General features: G+C 42.1%; 1 protein-coding gene across 1 annotated transcript in view; it reads left to right on the top strand.

Moving 5' to 3' along the window:
• Positions 1-22,465, top strand: part of MEIS1 (Meis homeobox 1) — a 125,045-nt gene that overhangs the window by 34,489 nt on the left and 68,091 nt on the right. Inside the window, exon 9 of the mRNA XM_009290971.1 lies at positions 7,355-7,466. Coding sequence (XP_009289246.1) covers positions 7,355-7,466 — 112 coding nt within the window. The remainder of the gene's footprint in view (positions 1-7,354; positions 7,467-22,465) is intronic.

Below are 22,465 nucleotides of genomic sequence, written 5' to 3'. Positions count from 1 at the left end.
GTCAAACGCGGAAAACCCCCCCCCCCCACGTACACACAAACACAAACAAGTATGTTGTTTTGTTTTTTAAAGTCTTGCCCCTGCAGAACTGACGGGGCTTTGGTGCCTCCTGGAAGAGAAGAGCTGTGGTTTTTCCCCTTCCTTTTTGTCTTTATGTCCCACCCAGTCTGATGATCTCCATTTCATTCTCCTTTATTTTTTCTGGTTTATGCTTGCTGCTTCTAATTATTCTTTTTCCTTTGGAAAGCACTATCACCCTGTCCTTTTGCACTCGGGTTTTCTTCTCCATTCAGCCTGTTTAGGACTCTCAAGCCCATTCCTCTCCTCTCCCTGCCATACCCTCTTCTCCTCCGTGCTCTGAGGGTACGAGGTGGATCGGAAAGCTCTGCTGTGTTAGAGATACCTGCGTGGGTACACAGCCAGTGTTGTGCTCCTTCTCTGAACCTGGGTAGTTTCAGCAATGAATCGCGATAGCAGGGCTAATGGAGAGAGCTAGCGTTGTTTGGTGGATGTTGGTTTGATCATCTTTGCACTATGCAATGTTAGTTGTGCCTCTGGTCCCTTCAGGTGAAATCCTGGCCTTGTGAAAATCAGTGGCAAAAGTCGTGTTTATTTCCAGTTTTCCATCCTCTGTGGTATTCGCATTGATACCCGCTCTCATTTCCTTTTATCTGTTTGTCTCGGAAACCATCCTATGTTGCATGCATAAAGTCAGCTTACATCTTATTTTTCTTATGCGGCTGCGAAGAGTCAGAGAAGAGTCTTACCCTCATTTGAAATAAGGAGAAACTAAAGATAGAAAGCTTACGACTTTTCTGGGGCTAGGAAGGGAATCCAGGTCAGAGCCGAGACTTCCACACAGAATTTCTTCTGCTTTTTAGTTCGACGGGCACTGCCGCCTCTAATGCTGCAAAGGTTTCCATCTGTGCAAGAGTCACCCTTGCTGTGCTGCTTAGTTGCAGGCGGAGTTATCGCCTGTCTGTCATTTCAATGACCTTATTTCTGTAGACTTGGAGCACCTCTTTTCCATCCGAACCTGTTGTTTGTCCCTTTGTTGTTGTTCTATTAAAAATAATTTGCCTCTGAATCAAAGTTACATGAAGCAGACTATGGAAGACTTATCGGCACTAAAAAGCATCTATTCTGCAGCATTTTGAGGTTCCTGCACGTATCATTTATTCTGACCCCCTTGGTTTCGGTTGTCATGCGCATGATGTCCCCGCGTGGCTTTGGCAGGCTGGGAGGTAGGATTGCTGGCTGCCGGCTGGCAGCCTTGGTTAGTCCCACAAGGAGATGTTCAGATGGCAAAGCCATGAGTGGGTCCTCTCAGAAAATCAAGGTAGTCATGACCGTGGATTTCATGGTCCCCGAAAGTCCGCACTCGACCGAGATTGCAATGAACAATGTATGTGTGTGGAACCTAGGAAATACACGGCAATATATTTTTAACATTATCGAAGTATATTTTTAGTCCTGCTTACCAATTTGTATTTGTCAAGGTTTTCTTCCCAGTTAAGAGAGAATTCAAAAACTTTTATGCTGGATGGGAAGCAGGCTACCTGAGGATTATTACTAGCCATGCCCTCCAGAAGTGAAGTGGGATAAGGCTTGTCGGTTGCAAAGACCAGGTCGGTCTGTCACGTAGCTCTAGCTTCAGCGTCGGTGCTATGGATTATACACTTAAGGTATTGAGCAGCCGTATTGAATGTTTTGCCCAAGCGAGGTTGGGGACATCAGTATAGCCGACAATCAGAAGGATAAACCATGCAAAAAGTAAATCCTTGCTAAATAGATGGGTTAAGTTTGTAGGAGGTGGATGTGATGACTTTATGAAGCAGTCCTCTTTTCGCTTCGACTTCTTGCCTGTAGTGAGCACAAGTATTTCCTAACATGGTGGGTCACTACCCTCAAGAAGATCGGGGGAAGGTTTTTAAAAGGGAAGAGTTAAGAAAAATCTGAAGAACATTTCAAACATAACGCATTACTTTTTTTCTAATGAATAAGTATTTAATTTAGGAAAAGAAAATAAGATAAAACTTCAGAAGGAAAACAATAAGCCCAAATTATGTTGACAAATTGCTGGCAGCAGCTCAGTTCCTCCAGGGTGAGGGGATGAATGATGATACCTGCAGCCAATTCTCTCATAGCCTGGAGGAGCGGAGGTTCATCCAACAGCTAAAGGAATTAGCAGTTCCCGGTCTCCAGTTGTTACACAAACACAAATGAGCCCACAAGAGGGCTGTGCTCGCAAAACTTTTGAGAAGATGATAGTATCAAAAGATGCTGAGTACAATTTTTATCACCTGTAGTAGAAAGCGATTTCTTTTGTTTATGTACTTATGGTCAAGCCTTTCGTTCCTTGGCCAGGACCTCTTTTTTTTCCCCTTTCACATGCTTGGTGCTCAAAAAAAATCTATTTTCTTCTTCAATATAAGCAGAAAGCAATGGTTTCCCCCACTGCGTATTAGTGTTAACTTGACTCAAAGCCCAGCTGTTGTTGGATTGCAGTAATAAGTGTATGTAATGTTATTTATATTGACTCTCCAATTTAGCCATTAACCAAATAATTTTGTCTGTAGCTTTTTTGTTTATTAAGGCTTGATGTTCACTGTGAACACAAGTCAATAACTGCTTCGGAGGCCTCATCAAATGCGGTCCTCCCTTTGATGGGGCCGTTGCGCTGGTACCTGCTGGGGCTAGTGCTTTTCAGCCCAGCACATCCCCCAAATGGATGGAGCACCTGGTAACGGTCATGGGAGGCAACTGGTGCTTCTGGGGTCGTTTAAATACACAAACATTTTTGTTGCTTCCTTTCCTTCTCCTTTTCCTTCTTTTTCTTCTCCCCCCCCCGCCTCCCAGCTTGTATCAGAGTACTCAACAAGCTTCAGAATCAAAACAAAAGTCAGGAAATGTATTTCAAATGGCATGGGATAAGATAAAACATCCCTTGTAGAAGGTCTTTTGCCCTTAAAGTGGTGCAGCATTAGGGCACCTGAATCCTCTTTTATTTTAAATCAGTCATGCGACCATGACTCGAATCAGTCACTAGCCGGACCATGGTTTTGGCACTAGAAACTATTGACCAACGAGAAAGGCAGTGGTGCAAAACCAGTTTAAATCATGGGAACTTACAGCCCAGCCTTGAAATCCCAAAATGATTTTGCGAGTGTATTCTCGATTTTGCTCGCGTATTCTTGATTTTGCAAAGATTTGGGCTGAAAGTTTCAGTTGAATGTTGGGGCAGGGGCGAGCTTGGAAGAGAAGGATAAAAGCTACTAAAAAAGGGATTATCAGCGAGTCTCAGTCCATGCTGCAGTGTCCCTTCTCAGCTCAATGGTGACTAATGTATAAGCCCAAGTCATAATGGGCCATTATCCTTATTTATACACTATTGTCACGACCACGTGGCTGAGACCCTCCTCTGGAATGAGCCAGCCTATGTAATGGAGTGATTAATTTATATTACTTTGCACTTCTCTAAAGTCTCCCTTTGGAAGAACTCAACATGTTTTACAGTCGCTAATTAATTTAATCCCCCAACAATATCCGCGCTGTAGATAAGTGCAGCCCTCTTCTTTTTTTTTTTTTTTTCTTTCTTTTGGGTTTTTTTTGTTGTTCCCCCAGACCCTCCTCTGGAATGAGCCAGCCTATGTAATGGAGTGATTAATTTATATTACTTTGCACTTCTCTAAAGTCTCCCTTTGGAAGAACTCAACATGTTTTACAGTCGCTAATTAATTTAATCCCCCAACAATATCCGCGCTGTAGATAAGTGCAGCCCTCTTCTTTTTTTTTTTTTTTCTTTCTTTTGGGTTTTTTTTGTTGTTCCCCCAGTAGAAACTGAGGCACAGAGATCCCATGGCTCATCCCAAGTTATTTGGCTCTGGGCGAGCTCAGGTCTCAGGCTTTAACCTGGGAGCCAGGCGGCTTTTCCAAGGGGCATTGCTCACTTCCAGAAATGAGGAGCAAGTCTTCTTGTTTCTCTCCGTGCGCCCATGATTAGCGGGAACGCAGGATTTCCGTGTAGAAGGTGACGTGGAATTCATTCCTGTTTACGGCAGCCTTTGTACAGTGAATTTAAAAAAACCACTATCATCGCTAAGGAGCCCCGTCAAGTGATAAACCGCAACTTCTTGGAGAAGGGAAATAAATAAGTGAGGCATTTCTATTTCTGTGTAGGAATAGATTGTCATGACTACTGTCAAGAGTTTTCTCTGTAACTAGTGCTGGAAATATTTCTGCGAAAGAGGGAGGTGGTTCATAGTGTGAAAAATAATAATATTTGGCATGTCCCTGTCAGAAACAATTTAGTGTAAAAGTGCTCGGAGGATCGCGAGTTTGCAAGTTGGTTTAGAGACTTTGTTGTCTTAAAAGTTCCTTGGAAGATAAAAAAAAAAAAGGGTGAGATTAATGTTATACTTGGCTCCCTGCTTTTGTGGACAGGGGAACTTTGCTGAAATAGTCAGAAGAAGAAAAATTACACTTGGTTTTGTGCTTTGGATCTATCTTCCCTCGGTGGAGAGAGATGTTTTTGGAACCGGGGCTGAGTAGCGTCTGCTTAAAAAATAATGCGGCTTTCAACGTGGTTATCTCTGAAGAATTTGCATACGAACTTTGATAGCTAATCTTTCATCATGTTTAATAAACTGACTAAAGATGTAATTCCTAGTCTCTTAAGACTTGAGATGCTTAGTTAAATACAAATACTTTTGAAATGCTAATAGACGGAGGCAGCCAGGAAAAAAAAGTTAGCAGTATCCCGAGCAGATTCGTTTTTAACAGGCCATAAAAATAATAGCTTAATAAAAGTGAGATTAGGTGGAAAATACTAACTCCTGCTTCTGAATACAGAAATGTAAACATCTAGGATGCACAAAATTTTGATAAACTGAGGTGGAATCCAACATTTCTTGCATGAGTGCCTGTATAATGTGGCGATAGCTGTGAGAAAAGAGGAGCCCAGCATCTAAGACCCAACACAATGAAAATGCAATGAATCGGAATGCCTCACAGATCATAGCGGAATCAGACTTTCCAGCAAGGAAAATCTTTTCATGGTGAATTAAGTGGTGGAGGAAGAAAAATGGTGATGAAAAAAGGTAGGCACAGATCACAAACACTGGGCTCAGGGCTCGCCGCTGAAGATTTAAGAACCTTAGCTAAAGCTATGCAGAATAGAATGTGGAAAATTGAATTTACTAAACAATTAAGCATTGAATTAATCTACATCCCGCACAGTAGAAAAGTGGGGGAGGGAACCGAACAGAGCTGAATAAATCAGGGGAGCTCATTAAAAGATAGTGAATATATCAGGTCTGTTGTTGCATAAAGGAGGGCCGTTTCCTGCACAACACGGTATAATTCTTCAGTCCGGAGCCTCTTCTTTTCTGCTCCCCCCCCCGCCTCCTCGCCTTCGGAGTTGTATTCTTAATCAGATTAATAAACATTTCTGCTGAGGTTAGTGCAGCGCTCTATATTTTACCTTGTTATCTGCAGCTTTTCTATTAATTACAAGTCAGCTCACTAGTCAACAATAGTAGTGAGGGACAACATAAATAGAATGAGAGTGCCCTGGAGATGTCACTCGTAGGATCTGATGCATCCTGGAACTCCCACGGGTTCCTGCAACCTCCCACATGCCTTGCTGGTCTTTTGTTCAATTACAGTTAATGCAATAGTTTGCCATTTTCTCCTTCTAATTATATTTTCAAGTGGGATTTGTAGCACATAGAAAAACATCCTTTTACATGTTGAGGCACCAGGGCTTTGTGCTTGGCATTGTCTGTCCCCTGGGTGCTGTACCATTCTTTCTGCAGAGCTCTGAATAAACAAGTCCCTCTTTTAAAGCTGCAGTTGTACAAACTGAAAATTTATGCATTAACTGTTTGCATTCTGAGCATGTGTTCCAGATTACCTCTTACAGCATTCTTTTGGTATGCTGGAGAATGCGTATTTGTTGAAAAAAAAGCATTTCTTTCACAGTTCACACATCATTCTTTCAATCACAGAATCACCAGATCAATTAGCACTTTTTATTTTTTTTTTTTTTTAAGGAATATGCATAATAATTGGTTTAAAATATTCATGTGGTATTTTCTGGGCCTCGCTTTCTTTAACTGTAATCATGTATCATGACTGTAACCGAGATTATAAAAAAATGGAAGAGAGATTTCTCTTTTCTGGAAAAAGTTGAGCTTCTCTAATCCTATTTATTTTCTGTCTCAGATTAGACTTTTTTGTCTTAATTTTCCTTCTCTGTGTGTGTGTGTGAAAAGTTCAGCTGGATCACCTTAAATCTCATTTGGCTATGTGTGAACGCTCTATTAAATGGCTAGGTTTTAGCCTATTGGTAGATTTATTAAAAAGCTGGCAGTATCAGTCAACTTTAATAGTATACAGACTCGGCTCGTATTGTGGTATGACTTATGTCTGTGCGTTGTAAACACAAGGGTTTTCTTTTCGGCAATAATTTCCAGTGGGCAATATTGCTTCATGGTAAAGAAGAAACTATTCAATTATGCACAGAAGGCCGTGCAGGATGACCAGTGAGTCTCTGTGATGTTTTTTAAAAGCTAGTACTAAAAGCTAATTAAAATCTTCTCTGGTGATAAAGGGAGACTTGGGAGGAGTGTTGCCACGATTGTTTTCCCTAAGAATTTAATTTACAGCCAATTTTTCCTATCTGAATGTTACTTTCAAATGCACCCAGTGATAAGAAGCAACATCTGTTTTCTGTTCAATAGTACAAGGAGGCTCTGCATGGGGCTGAGTGTACACAGCCTATGTGAAGCCATTGTTATTCTCATTTCTTTTTTGTCCCCATGCCTGGTCCATTTGCCATATACCATCCGGCAAACAGCTGACACATCCCGGCTATTATGGACCCAGGCCTAATTGCCAGCAAAGTCTTTAAGCTCTTCCACGTTGGCCTCGTACGAGGAATGGGAGGCCTATATAAACGGCGCTGCTCTCGACCACCGCTCTCATTTTGCCTTTGCGGAGTTAGCAGGCGGTTACGCCAGAGGGTTTGCGGATGCTAAAAATATAGTTGGAGCCCGGTGCCAGCGATTCGCTCTCTGGCTCTCCCCCTGCTCCCCCTGCCTTGCCGGGAATGTTTCTGTTTTCTATGGTAATAAAGCATGGGATTATTTAGATGGTAAACATATTGCAGAGTACATTATTTTTGCTGGGGAGCGGTGATCCGGCTATCTGGAAAGAAAGGCATAATTTGGGGGATGTGTTCGCCAGCCTTTTCCTGCGGGTCTGGGCATGGGTACCGCTCTCCCGGGAGCACGCGAACCGGGCGCTTCTTCCCCATCTCAGGTTTTAACTTTTTGGGTTTTTGGCCCCGCAGCCCTCCTGGAACAGAGACCACGATGACACGGCGTCGACGCGCTCCGGGGGAACCCCCGGGCCCTCCAGCGGGGGACACACATCGCACAGCGGGGACAACAGCAGTGAGCAAGGTAGGAACGGAGCCCTTGTGCTTTCTTAGCTGGCGAGCGGTCACCGATGCGCTCAGGGACCGGTTACTCTCTTTCCGATGTTGAAATGTGCTCAGGTACTAGGGGGGTTGTGTTGAGAAAGGTCTATCTTCCTTTTTTTTGACACTTTTTTTTTCTATCTCCTCCTAGTAAAAGGATTGGCATCTTTATTTCTTCGACCCTGCCAGCAGGCACATGTTAGAGCAACATATGTACCAAATTTGCAGTATGCTTAATAAAAATAAGCAATGAGAAGTTTTTTTTTTTTTTCTTCATTCAAATGGGTTAAAAGATGAAATCTTCAAAAGCAAATGTAATTAAGATCGCAGAAATGCATGCTAATATTTCAAAGATGTCATCGAAACTTCGCTGCGTATAAAGATGAGATGTTAGCTGGCCCGTTTTACGAAATCCTGAGCAGTGCTTTTATTTACTTTTTTTACTCAATTCCAATTTACTTGAATGCAAAAATGTTTTGTTTGGGTGCCAAGGCAAACAGAGTAACTGATTTAGCAGGATGAGTATGAAACGAGCTTGGTGCAATTGAAGTGGGACATACTACAAATAATTAGTGCTGTTTCAGAAGCTCCGAAATCTAAAAAACTGAAGTTCTGGGTTTTCCTGAGAAGCTGTTTAAATGCTTCATACTTTTTCTGAAGAGACCAACTGCAGTGGATTTAGTGTTAATTTAATGCAATTAAAATTTAAAAGGGATCCTTAATCTGAATATAAAAGGGAGTGCTTTATTGAAGTTGACTCTGAACTCACAATAGGTATATACTTTTAAATCTGGTTTTATGATCATGTTTCATTCAAGTGCTGTTAGACAACAAAGGAATTGTGTTTCCAAAAAAAGTTTGAGCAGCACTGATTAGCATTGCAAAGTCTGCATTTAACAAGATTAGTTTTTAAACTAAACCAGTTTATTTTTATTTTTTATACACATGGACCTAACGTACATGGTGAATAACATCTCTTTATAGAATTTTAAGTATTTGAGACACTTTATTGTTTAAAGAAAAGTTGCTGACTTCATCGCAAGTATAGCCTAGTAAAAACGGGGCCTGGAATAGTAAACTGTTGCAGAGCTGAGGCAGAAACTGGTAACCTTCTGACCTCTGACTTTTACTGGAAAATGATATGCAACATAAATTCAGGGGGCCTTTTTTCTTTCAAGTATGTATACGTATATATTGTAGTGGTGCTGTTCACAATGCTATAGTTGAAGTGGTGTCAATACGTTCATTAGAGCCCCTTGCTTTCGGAGCAAACTTTAAATCCCTGGGTTTTTTAAGGGTGAAAAAGCTGCTGCAAAAATAGGCTTTGAACTAAAACATGGTGTTTGGAGGGGGGTTTTATACTCAGATAGGGCTGTTCTCTTGTTAGACAGATGTGCACGTGTTTATGTGTATATGTGCGTGGACAAAACATCTGCGGGGAGGCTTGCCAGCATGCTCCTAAACCTCTTGCGCACTTTGGAAATCGAGCTTCTCAGTTCCTTGTGTACTTCTTAAGACTTTCAGGCTTCATTTTCTCCTAAATGTGGCATTTTATTAGTCCGGAGTGCCAGTCGTATCTAATGTTTCATCATCGCCATCCTGGTCGGCTCCTAGCAAGGTGCATGCTATAACCTCGGTCAGGAGGCGTTTTCTGAAGTGACTTCAGAGATTGAGTCCTATTAAATATCGACAGAAAGACTTGTCAGCAGTGCTTTAGCTGGTTCTGAAACTTTTGCCCAAATTCTAGAGTAAGGTTTATCGAGGCTGGAATTGCTGCCAGGACTTGATAGACGGATTTTGTGAAGAAGGCTCGTTGCTTTAAAACTTTAGGAAAGAGCAAAAAAGCGGGAATTTGCTAACTGGAGCTCTCAGGTCAGGTTTGGGAAAGGAGTTTTGGAAAGGAGACGCTGTCCAGAGGGTCTCCGTTACCGAGACTTGCCTTCAGGCCACTTGCCACCTATGGAAATGGCGGGTTTTTTGAGGAATGGGGATGCGGGAAGGGTAGCGGTGGTCTCGCTGAGCCTTGCTTTACGTTTTGTTTGCTCGAAGCCCTCTGAAGGCTGCGATTATCAGGGAATCTCAGTTGTTTAGGCACACCCACGCCTGCATATACACCGTGTGTAAAAAAAGCATGGTTTTAGCCTTCCCGCGTGGGGAAGAAGTCAAAAAAACATGATCCTGAATGACCAAAAGGGAAGAGGAAAAAAAAAAAGATAGTAAATACCCTGCCTCTCCCCAACTACATTGAAGTTCAAAATGCCGTGATTCGGAGGCTTTTCTTCTGTGGCCTGATGTGAGGAGCGGCAACGCTGTGGTCAAACTCACGGTTTCGCCTCTGCCGGATGCTTTTCTTCACAGCAGAAGCAGCCAGCATGGCACTGCCGCAGCAGCCGGGTGCTGTGGAGGGGTGGCAGCGAAAGGCTGGGGACCCGCATGTTCATGCTTGCGAGCGCAGGAGTTGACTCGAGATGCACGCGTTGCGTGGCATGTATTCAGTATATTATGGGCTTCCCTATTTTTAGGAGTTCGTAAAAGTTCCTTTTTTTTGTTCCATCTGTCAAAAGCGCATTTGCCATTTAAAAAAAACAAATCTAATCACCAGAAATATAATGCTCTAAAACTGTCTATTTTTAGGTTGTTCCCACAACCTACTTCCCCTGTCGGGGTAGGTAAAAGCACCTTCTGGGACGGGTTTCCAACCTGGCTGAAGGTATCACAAGGACGTGAGTGCGAGCTTTGCATTTTCAGAGAGGCACACAGAGTGGAAAGCTTAAGCCCCTTAGCAAGGTTTTCTCCCTTAGTCCTTAACCCAGCCTACGTTAAGGTCTATTTTTGGACTTTTTGGAAATTTTTCTTCTTTACCTGATTCCTCACTGCCTTTAATCCCCACAAAGTGCATTTTTAACCTATTTATGTCCCTATGCACAACACACATCGAACGATTACCTTTGAAAACGGGAGAGATGCTCTTTCCTCTAAACATTTTAAAGTCTTTTTTAACATGTAAATTTATTTACTTAGTAAATAGTAATGACTCCCAGCTGCTTCGATCTATTGTAGAAATCCATATTTAGCTGCTAGGGAGCTGTTCTGGGGTCTCGTGCCACTGAACAGCAGGATATGTTATTGCATAGCACGTTGACACAACCTCTTATAAAGGCCTGGTATTGTGTCATCATAGGGGATAGTTATAGTACAGGAATGCAGAATAATATTATGAAAAAGTTTCGTGGGCTGTTTTCCCATTGCTCTGAACTTATCGTGAAGGGCCTTTGGAGGTCTGTCTCCAAATGGTGCAAAGAGATCTGAATTTACACAGTGGAGAAATAACTTGCTAAATTCTATTAAAAAAAAGAGAAGCAAGTTCTTAGGTACAGGCGGGTGATGCTGAGCTCACAGCAACACTATTTTATCTTACTGCATATTCTAACTTCAAAAGATTCCTCTTTGGGGTATTAACAGATCCATTTTGTTTGTTTTTCAAATAGTCAGGCCAGGAGGATGCTGAACAAAGCCCTGGTACAGTCACTGTTAATCCAGAGTGGGGCTCTTTAACTCCCATGTTTAGCTCTCCTACATGGCTTAAAAGAAAAAGAAAATAAATCCATCAGTGTCTCCTGTTTGTGCATATTGTTTCTTTCCCTTTTTTTTGTGTGCAAGCCTCGGCCTGGGTTCAAAACATTTTTTTAACCTCCAAATAATTGTTGCTTTTTCAAGCCGGGAGTATAAAGCGGCGATATTTCTTTATAAAAATGTATCAATGGCTGCAATGTTGGGGGTTTTTTTTTCAGGCTTTTGTAGGAGTTCGGGCAACCTATAGGCAAAAAGGCAATCGCGTTTATTATTGCCGGGAATCTCAAGGCGGTTGTTTGGAGGCTGCGAAGGCAGGCGGCAGAGCCGGGCGGAGGGGGAGAGAAGGGCCACATTATGTTCCAGACGACTGAGCAAGGATTTATATACCAGCTTGCCTTTTTTTTTTTTTTTTTTTTTTTTTTTTTTTTTTTTCTAACATGGGAGAAGAAAAGTAATAAGAGCGGGGAGGCAAGGCATTTGAAGCGGTCAGATGGCTGATGACTAATGGGATAGGTGGGCAGGAGCCCGCGGATTGGGTGTCTTAATGAGCACATTTCGCACCGAGTTTGGGCTGCAGTTCCCCTTCACCTTTGCCCTTTATTGACCGAACTGACACTTCATTTTTCACATACTTCCAATTATGGCTGAGCTTAAGTGTTGCCCTGCCTCCTTTCTTTCTTGCCTATGGACGGCTCGAGAGTGGCTGAGGCCACAGAAGATATTTTAATTTGAAAAACTACCATAGCAAGGCAGGTTTAGGGTGTAACCTGAAACTGCTGTCACTTTGCAGTTTCTCCAATGAAAACAAAAGTTTTAATGTTTTTTGTTTAGCACTTTTTTCCCCCCGCTTCTCCGTGGTGAGGTGGGGGATTGCTTTGGGGGCGGTTGGGTTGGCGAGGAGTGTTTTCCTTGGGGTAAATCCTTTTCGGCAGTACTGGTGCTGTGGGTAAGAGTCACCCAAGTAAAGAGGTAAACCCAAGTGAAAAGCGGTGCCGTGCTTGAACGATGGCTCCTTGTTCCCACTCAACGCGGTGTCTTCTCAAGAGGCTTCTTGTGGTGCGATGCCTTACTATGTACTTTGCCTCACGCTCTCCTTAAGGAAAAGCAAAGCATAATTGTGCCTGCACTTCTCGAGCCTTAGACCAGTGTGGATTTGTTGTTTTGGTAATGTTTAATGCATGAATGCAGATTTGAACGTGGCCCGGCTGTGAAGCTTTGAGAAGTGGTTGAAGATGGTGCTGGGAGAGGCAGGCATGATGAAGGGACGGACAGATCTCCAGTCCGCGACCACCCCTTTGCTAGACCGGGAGAGCCGTGATATATGTCCCACAGCCCAAGCCTGTGTGCATTTCCACATTGGCTTTTACACGCAAAATCCTTCCAGGGCGGAAATGTCTGTTTGCTTTTGCAGGGCTTTGGGGGTTTCGGAGCATGCGGTTTTCCTACCGAATGTGAATTCTGTCGGAAATAGTCAGAATAAGTTGCGCTCGCATGGGGTGGGTGGGTTTAAGAACAAAATAGCTGCTGTTAGACCTTAACTTCCCAGCAGCGCCGCTGGATTTTGCAGCGTGGCTTTCACTACCGGCTCCGTCACGTGAAGTTTGGGTGAGTAATGAGCGGGCACGTCACCTGCGTGCCAGTAGTGATTGCTTTGCATTTAAATACGCGGCGGGTATATCGACAATTATTTACATCCAAACAGAGGCCCCTAAACCACAGAAGTATTTATCTCAAAAAAAAAAAAAAAAAAAAAAGTATGAAGTATTACCTACTTTATTATGTAGCCCTCTGGCATAGTAATGGCATGGCATATTTTTACTATAATATGGTAATAAAAGAATATGTAAAAGGCAGACAAAGGTTCTGTCTTTTCACTAAGGTGACCCCTGTTACCAAGTAACTGCTTTACTTATGAGCTTATTAAAAACTCAAAAAAATGAGCTTTTCATACTTCACAGGCATTGATGTGAAAATGAGCTGTCCTGCGAGTAGTTTTCTTGATCATTTTTAGAACAATTGATTAGCCAAAGAGCCGCTGTCATTAGTTGACATTGACTGATAGCAATTTGTCACAAGCTCCGAAGGTCAGCCAGGCAGTGGAAGCTTCGGCTTGTCTTTGATTGACCTTTTCTGATGCCATTACCATGCGATCGGTTAGACTGGATGTGACCCTCGATTGGAAAAGACAGGGCATTAGTCAACAGGGGCTGCTCCCAGTATTTTTTTCTGGTGCTTTATGTATTGTGAATCCCGAATTAAGCGTAATAGGCTTGTTTGGAAACGGAGCGGTATCAGTTTTCTTGCTGAGGCTCTGCCATCCCCTTCTCTTTTCTTGCTTTTCCATCAAGTAGGCAGCGCTCGGTTTGCTTTACATCAGCGTGAGCACCTGTGCCTCTTCCTTTGACGCGAGACACGAGATTTAAAACAACCCCATATCAATTTGAAACTCTTCGTGTAGGTGCATATTCCTCAGCAGCACCAGCATTAATTATTTTTATCTCCCCAGAATCATGTTTTATTTTTTAACAGTGATTGAGTAGTTGAGGATTATGCTCATAACAACACGATGTCAATTTATCATTCTGCTCTAAAGCCGGAGGGCGTGAAACTGTTTTTTTCCTCCTTCTGGTTTGGGGTTGGTTTTTTTGTTGGTTTTTTTTTGGTCTCATCAGCCTGATTCAGCTGTTAAAGTTAGATTTCGGCAGCGTTAAGTCTCCGTGCCTTAGCTAGGCAGGGTTATGCTTCCAGTATGGTGCATGGAGAGGGTCCTCGCTTGGAAGCGGGTGTCTGTTGCGAATCAAGCATCAACCTGTTCCCGGTGTCAGGATTTATTTTAATCGTTCGCATTAGCTCCGAATGTCTGTTATTACCAGGCGTTTCTCCTTTTGATTTGGCAAAGGTAACTTAAATACTTATAAATGTTGCTTGTTTTGCCTAAATTGTGGGTAACACAGTCGTAAACGAATTCTTTTCCTTGTAAAAAACCTTCCTTCCGCCCATTTGCCTTTCAGGGGAAACTTGGATTTCTCTGTCTAAGTACCAACTTGTTTTTCAGGTCAGCCCCCAGAGATAATAAGCAGTTCAAAACCAGCACAACCATTTCAGCATGATTTAATGCAACTTTCAGTCTTTCTTTAGGAAAAGCTTCCAGCCAGGAGGGGAGCAGAGAGGCGATCATGTCAGGAGACAGATCCCTCAGGCTGAAGCTATTGCCATAGTTGGCAGAGCGAAAGGAGGGAAAAAGACTTGGGGGACTTCTTACCTTTAAAGTGGCTATGGAAATACAAATATTCCCAACTTCTCGGCCCATCTGTAATCAAGCAGCAAAATACATGTGCTGGAGTCCTTTTTTTTTTTTTTTTTTTTTTTTTTTTTTTTTTTTTTTTTTTTTTTTTTTTTTTTTTTTTTTTTTTTTTTTTTTTTTTTTTTTTTTTTTTTTTTTTTTTTTTTTTTTTTTTTTTTTTTTTTTTTTTTTTTTTTTTTTTTTTTTTTTTTTTTTTTTTTTTTTTTTTTTTTTTTTTTTTTTTTTTTTTTTTTTTTTTTTTTTTTTTTTTTTTTTTTTTTTTTTTTTTTTTTTTTTTTTTTTTTTTTTTTTTTTTTTTTTTTTTTTTTTTTTTTTTTTTTTTTTTTTTTTTTTTTTTTTTTTTTTTTTTTTTTTTTTTTTTTTTTTTTTTTTTTTTTTTTTTTTTTTTTTTTTTTTTTTTTTTTTTTTTTTTTTTTTTTTTTTTTTTTTTTTTTTTTTTTTTTTTTTTTTTTTTTTTTTTTTTTTTTTTTTTTTTTTTTTTTTTTTTTTTTTTTTTTTTTTTTTTTTTTTTTTTTTTTTTTTTTTTTTTTTTTTTTTTTTTTTTTTTTTTTTTCCTTCTTTTTCTTGGCAAGTTTTTCTAAACTTAGAAGCATCTAGCCCATTAAACATTTGTGTGGCTGTGCGCAAGTCTATGTATACATAGACGTGTATGTAAGAACATGGCCCTGACCCTGAACTGAGCATCCCATCAGCAGTTCAGGGCTTTTGCAGGCCCCAAAGTGTGTCTGCACGGCCCCGGGCGTGTTACTGAGGACAAGATCTTGAATATGCTGAGCAGGGAACAGCAGTGGAAAATACCACATTGCTAAATCACATCTTGGGTTGTTACCTAAAAACTCAGGTGTAGGACTGAAGGGCATCTTGATTTCCTCCTTGGGTGGGGCAGAGAGGTTTGGTTGCAAGTAGTTGTAGAAATAGGTTTGAAGTTTTCAGTGTCCAAGATACCCCTTTTTAGCTGTACCCGAGTCTTCTGTTTTGAAGATCACTGATTTGATTTGATTTAGAAAAATTGTTGCTTTATTCTGGTGGGTTTTTTTTTTCCCCCCCTATACATCCCGGGTGCGCTCCTTTAGGTTGCGGTGGCTCATTGAAGCCAATGAACTTCCCATATGGCCTGTATCCTTTCCATCTTGAAGGCACCAGCCCAATCCCCATTTGCCTCTCCAGGTCTTGGTGGCTTCAGCTGAGTCTTTTGCTGTCTGATGCAGGCAGAGCGTGACATTCAGGTGTGCGTCGTTGACCTTTTTGAATTGGAGGTTAAAGAAGCAAAGTTCTGTTCGTGAGATGGCCTCCACTTTTGAGAAACATTTTATCGCAATGAGTGTAAACCTGTAAGCACGCATTGTTTCTGGATTAGTGATGCAACAGGGTGTGCCATCGGGCTGCTTGGCGTAAACCGTTTTCCTACCGTGAAATTGAAATGCTGGGAGTCGGGGGGGGGGAAGATTACTAAGGTTGGAGGAAAAGTCTTTAAAAAAATGAGTTGTCTATGGAGAAAGCGGGTGCTTGTCCCATAGTGCAAGGACTAAGGGTGGGTGCTCACCAAGTCTCACAGCACAGGAGCTTTCTAGAGCGTTAGCAGGTTTAAAACAAACAAAAATGTTTTACATGTTGGGTTAAATTTATTGCTACAGTGTGCTGTGGAGGTCAGCAGGGGACAAAAAGAGATTAGACCAATTAGTGGAAAAATAGGTCCTTCTGTAGCTATTAAAAACCTTGGTCCAGATGCAACTGCTGGCTCAGGAAGCTGCCCAAGTGCTGATTGTCAGAGCCATGGCACAGCCGCTTCTGTGTAACCCCCCTTTCTATACGAGTTTCCAAAACATCCATTATTGCTCCTGGGAGAGACCGACATGAGATCGAGCTACTTGGACAGATCTCCTCTGCTTTTTATGTTAAAATAATTTTTTAAATTCAATTCAGGAAGTGAGATACAGGATTTTTTTTATTTACCCTATTTTTGATGGCTCTTGCTAATGCTGGCATGCTTTTGTTGGGAAGAAAGTAGACATAGTTTGTATTTTCTCGCCCTTATTACCCCAGTGGTGGGAATGGTTTGATGCTATTCATTCAAATTTGACAGGTGATTGCTTCTGTAAATGAATGCACTCAAATCATAATTGTTGCAACAGAATTGTTTGATTACCTGGCGGTAGCCTCTTTCTCTCTGATAGCTTTTGGATCACCTGTTTGCTGAGAGCATTTGACAGTCCTCATGTTTATTACCCAATTGAATGTCAGTAGCAATTGCAGCTAAAGATAAACGAAAATGCAAGTACTTGTTGACCTTGACTTTTTTGCACAAGATATTGGACTTGATGGCTCTATTGCTGTTGAACTGATAAGAGTTATAAACAGTAGTTGAAGGAAAATGTTTTATTCCCAGAGGAAAATACCACACTGCTGTGGGAAATGGCATCTGACTAGCGCTCTTTGCCAAATTTGCTTGGTTCACCTTCATTTAGGCTGTGGGAAAATAAAATACAAATTTCCCCTTTTATGACTTTAATATCCCTGCAAACATGGATTCCTGTGCTCTTTGTAAAGTTTTGTTGGCAGACTGTGCCAATAACATGCAGCGAGCACGAGACCTTGCCGTGTTTTATGATGTGCTATAATGAGGATTCTCAATTCTTCCTCATTTTCGGGCTGATTTGATAATTACAGGGAGGGAGCAGAGCTTTCTTCTTCTATTCCATGGGAAGCTTAATATGCCTATAACCAGCGAAGACTGGGAAATGCGTGGCTGTGGGTGCATGTTGCTGGAGCGGGGCCATGCCGGTGGGAAGGTGGCCTGGGGACAAAGGCAAAGTTATTGCAGGGATGGAGGGACAATACTTCGGTAGGTCTTGCTTGCACCTGCTTTTTTGGGCAGGGTCCTAGGTGGGTTCCCTTGCAGGTTTTTGAGAGGAGGGGGCCAGCTCGGTGTCACCCGTCCCAGCTGCACTCAGGGGACGGGAGGGATGAGCATCCTGCCCCAGCAGATCTTGCTGCTATAACCCTCCCTTATATATATAAAAAAAATATATATGTTTCTTTTTCATTTCTAATCCTGCTCCAATATGAAACCTGAAAGGAAGACTTCAGTGGAAACAGGAACAGGCAATAGACTTTGAGATCTTCTGGGATGAAAGTCATTGTATAAAAATAATGCATAAAGAGCACAAAAGACCGTGGAATTATATTGTTTAAAACATAAGTCCTTCTTGTCTCGGCAACTGCTCTGATAAACTCCGTACAGTATTGCAGGAGCTTGTTAAAGCACCGAAATACAGGATTAAGCAGTGCTGTAACAGTTAGCAGACTAGTAATCTTATTGCATTGTATTTTTTTTTAGGTAAGATTAAGCAGGCATTACATTATATGTTTGTGGGCGAGGGTGCATTCTTTAAGGGATTAATTAATAGGATCAACGCTGTAAGATGCTGACATCATTTTTTCTAAGCACATTGATGCACACGGGCTTTTATTTTTTTATTTTTTTAATTTAAATTCATGAATGAGAGGGGGACCTTCTCTGGGTGATGGGGGCAGCCCCTGCGGCTTGTGGCGGAGCCACCTGTCACCGTATAATTCATCAGGGACCGCTTCTTGCTGGCCTGGGTGACCCAGTAGTCGGTGCCATGCGAAATACCAGAGGGAGAGGCCCGATGTCTCTTCTCCCCGAGCTGGTAGGGGATCACAGGGCTGTGACTAAGCAAATGCCTGACGGTGCTCTGGCGGGTCTTTGAATGAGGGTGTTGTTGGTAAAACCTTCTAGCTCTGTGGCTTGTCTCTTTAGCCATCATGCCTCTGCATCTTGCCTTTGGCATGCTTGAGTTTTTGCTGGTAGAGCTTGGGAGGTGGGAAAGGACATGGGAGAACCTGTCCGGGCCCATGACGTGCCGTGGGAGCAGTGTCACATCAGGGCAAGCGCTATCTCCCCAGAGCCCTCTGCCACCCTCCGGCACTCTGTGGCTTGGGAACTTCCTCATCGCCAGGTGGTATCTCTGGCATTTAATAGCCATGGATGATATATATAGGTATATTTATATGTTTCATTTTTTATTTTCTTCCTCATGAGCGTTGAAAATCTCACACAGAGTTTGAAGGCAGTTTTTTGTGGTTGCTCTTTGCAGAAGCATGATGTAGAAGTGTCAGAAAGAAGAACAATCGTATAAGTAAATAAAAACATAGCAGGGACAGCTTTTTCAACTTTGTTTTTCCATGGCTGATCCGGTGCCACAGGAGAGCGATGGCCCTTGCAACCCTGATACTGTGTGTCATCTCAGGGCTGTAAATTCATCTTTTGCAGAAGGGCAGGAGAAGACCTACTAGGAGGCACCGGTTATGTCCAAAGATAGTGGACGTAACCTAACTGATTCTTAAATCTTCCCCCAGCTCTCTGAATAGCAGTTAGTGTCACATGGATGCATGCTAAAAATATTCTGGAGTCTGTAGCGTCCCGACGGACTTCAGAAGAAGGCGTATCTTAGCTCTGTCTGGTCAGCAAGTGAAGGTCATGGAAGCAAGGCTTGTAGGGTGGAGAACCTTTTGTTGCTCTCATTGCCGTGCCAAGAGGATCTGCTCCCTCCCCGGCACAGCACTGAGGGAGAAACCCCACCGTGGTGCTCCTGCTTGGGGCCCTGGGTTATAGCACATGCACGTCTGCATCGGCTGCCTTCGTAAAGCAGGGGAAACAGATAATGCAGTCAGTATTAACTGAACTGCTTGAAGAGAGGTGTCATCATTTTAAATTGTGTCTAAGTTTCTTCAAGGGCGCTGTAACATCAGAGTGTAGCAGCCTCTTGCTAAAGAGTAGGGGATAAGATGCAGGCAAATTGCAGGGGGGGGGGAAGAGGCAACAAAGTGGGGTTGATACGTTATGCTCATGCCATACTCCTCCTCCCTTCCCTGCTTAGTAAAGCATCTCCTATTTATCCTCTCCTGTCCCTGGCTGTGGCAGTGAGGATGCCCTAGGAGAGGCTTTGGTTCAGGATTCTGCCCATTTTCTTTTTTTCTGTATCTGTCTGGAATAACCCATGCGAATTCTGCGTGAGGCTGGCTGTGTAAAAGCAAGAATCGTGGTGATATTATTTCAGTACAACTATCAGACAGACTTGGTCCTGTGTTGTAGTTTTGTGATGGGCTGTAGGTAAAGCAGGGGGCTGTTTTGTCAGTTGGTGAGCAGACTGAGCCACAAAATCTTTGGATGTCAGTGTATAAATATTTATAGTTTGTGTGTGTGTTTGGTCGTATACATGCTTGGATGTGACTACCTCCCACTATTACACATTTTTACTCTGTGAACCTGGCAAGAAAGGTGGTAAAACAACCACCCTTGTGAAGTACAGGGCTTTTTCAGGACTTTTCGTATTTCCTTTAGAAAGAGCATTGTGCTAAGATCCCTGGCGTTACAGCTACCAGAAACAAATTAGCAAGCGGTGCTAACGTTAGTGTCTCACCGCAGATTTAATCCAGCTAAAAAACCCCTGAGGTGGCCATAATTTACCAGGTTGAACATGAGACCGGCGAGCAGAGAGGGCTGGCATAGCCACATTGTCAGGAAATGTAAAGTTGGTGACTTGGTTTGATTCAATCCCAATAAAGTTGGTGACTTGGTTGAATTTAATCCCAACAAAATTGGTGACTTGGTTGAATGTAATCCCAATAAAGTAACCAGCTAACAGTCTGCAGGAATGCAGGCTGCAGCAGGAGGAGCATGTAAATCATAACATGGGTGTATCAACTCTTCACCATGATTAATTATATCGTATCACTGAAAAGCAGAGTATGCCCAAATATGCAATTTTGCAGCATGGCTTTCCATATATAATGTTTTAATATAAATTAGAATTGCCTCAGACAAATGAATTGAAATTCTGTGTGTTATTAATACACAAATTTTATTTACTGTTGTAGTTGGTGTAGGTGAAACGACAGCATTAAACTTAGAAGTGCCTCTCAAGTTGATAAATGCCAACTTGATACTAAACATACTAATACTCAATTAAAATTAATAATCAATTTACTTGAGCATTGGAGGTTAGCCAGGGATGGATCTGAAGTTGTATTAGGTATATCGTACTGGTCTGAATACATCATACACTGTTGCAAAAGCATTGTGCTAATTTTAGCTTACAAAGAGGATGAAGATAAACTGCCTGCTGCTAGTTTGCCATATGCTATCCTGGTGATAATATTCAAGTACAAAATATTCTGCAGAGAGTCTTATTGTTTCAGTAAAAGAAACGTGGAAAAGACTTAAGCAAATTTCTGCTCCGTAAATGTATACAAAATAATGAAATAAAACAAATCTCAAATGCTGGTAGATGAGATCTGTGAAATTTGTTTTGGTTTTATTGGCTTTCATGGGAGTCAACAATTTGTTTTAGTATATATTTGATCCAATTGTATCCATTTCTTGCATGTAAATCTTAAAATCAATCTAAATAAAAATCGATCTTCGTTCTGGTAGGCAAAAATATAGTCTGAGTTGCTCCTAACTAGTTAAGCTTCCCATCCTTCAAGTTTAGTGCAGGAATAAAGACTCTGCTGAGCTGATTTTTTCAGGAGCCTCTCCTTTCGCTTTGTTTATTTAAAAACATGAAACGTGTTCCAGTTTCCATATGGGGAGGATTTTGCTTCTGCAGCTTCACCAAGGAGCATTTGCCTTCTCCATCTGCACCCGTGGCCAGGAGAGGGGTGTGTGGGGAGGGGGTGCCCCGGAAAGCTTTGGAGGGCTGGGGGGAAGCTTTGCATTAGCAAGTGGTGAAAAGCTTGACCTTCAAGTGACCCGGGTCAAGCAAACCCCCCGCCGAAGAGTCCCATTTGGACACGGATACCTGCGGGGTGAGGGAGGAGATAAAGGAAGGGGGAGGAAGATAAAGTAATCCCATTGACCTGGGAACTTCTCAGATATTACAAGCAAGGGAACGGCAGGAATAATAAAAGAGCGGCAATATTTGCCTGCCCCCCGTATCTGTGTAATGTCATTTCCAAAGGGCTGGAGTGGATAATAGCAAATGTGCTTTCAAGTATCAGATCAATCTCTTGAAGTGATGGGGAAGGCTGGATGCTCTGATCTGGCGGGTGCTGGAGAGTGTAATACAATCCTCGTCGCAGCAGAGAGAATTGTATAAATGGACAAAGATCTGCTGATTACATCTTTTGCTAAAGTGTTAAGTAAAAGATCTGGCTATAAGAGATGGTGGGTCTACTATTGTTGGCCTTCCGACTTGTTTTTATAGGGGTTTTCACAGGAACAAATACCAATTACCAAAATAAAAGCAAGCGGTGTGGCCGGTCCGTATCATGGTAGGACACATGCTCTTGAGTCAGCGTGGGCAGGAAGCTTGGCAGGTCTGTCCCCTACCATTGCCATTGCATCTTTATCTCTCTGGTTCATTGTTTGCCCCTGAGTGCTTGAAATTCCAGTTTCCAAGTAAAAGCTTCCTGTTTCTTGCATTTACATTCAGTTTGGTTAGACATAAATTTAGCTATCTATCAAGGAGGGCTTTTTTTCCCCCCTCAAGTAAGGCAAAATAGGAAGAAGAAATTAATTCTGATTTGGTGATAAGAGGTAGAATTTTGCATTTTCCCAGATTCTCAGTGGCAGGAAGCATGAGGTTGTATCCTCATGATAAGGTGACGGATGGGAGCTAAATTCAGCCTTTCCATCCTGAGTAATTTTAGAAGGGGCCCTGAAGTCCAGATCTTGTTTAGAAACAGAGATGGGCATAGTCAGCCTTCGTTAGCCATCATTTCCCCGCGGTAGCCTCACTGCTTGTAAGTTTTTACTGTTCTGTGCAGTATTCAAAGCTAATAGCGTGCATATTCTTGTAGTCATCTCAATCCTGAATTTCCCTCCAGAGAGTTTCTGTTTCTCTCCATTCACTGTGGAGGGACTCGGGGAGGACTAATCACCTCACTCAGACACTTAGCTTGGCAGTCTGACTTTAATGCTTAGAGTAAGGAGGGATGAATCTGTGCAAAAACTTGTTTCTTTAGGAAGGAAATTTTTGTTCTGCGTGGAGAAGCAGAATAAAGTGTTTTGTACCACTGAAGATGAGGGGAGTGGGCTCGGGCGTTGCGTGTGTGGGTGAGGCTATGTCCTCTGCAGCTCC

This window comes from Aptenodytes forsteri, unplaced genomic scaffold (genome assembly GCF_000699145.1).
Source record: "Aptenodytes forsteri isolate BGI_AS27 unplaced genomic scaffold, ASM69914v1 Scaffold346, whole genome shotgun sequence".
Classification (NCBI taxonomy): Eukaryota; Metazoa; Chordata; class Aves; order Sphenisciformes; family Spheniscidae; genus Aptenodytes; species Aptenodytes forsteri.
Note: the sequence above shows the minus strand (reverse complement) of the source record. Positions and strands in the feature narration are given on the sequence as shown.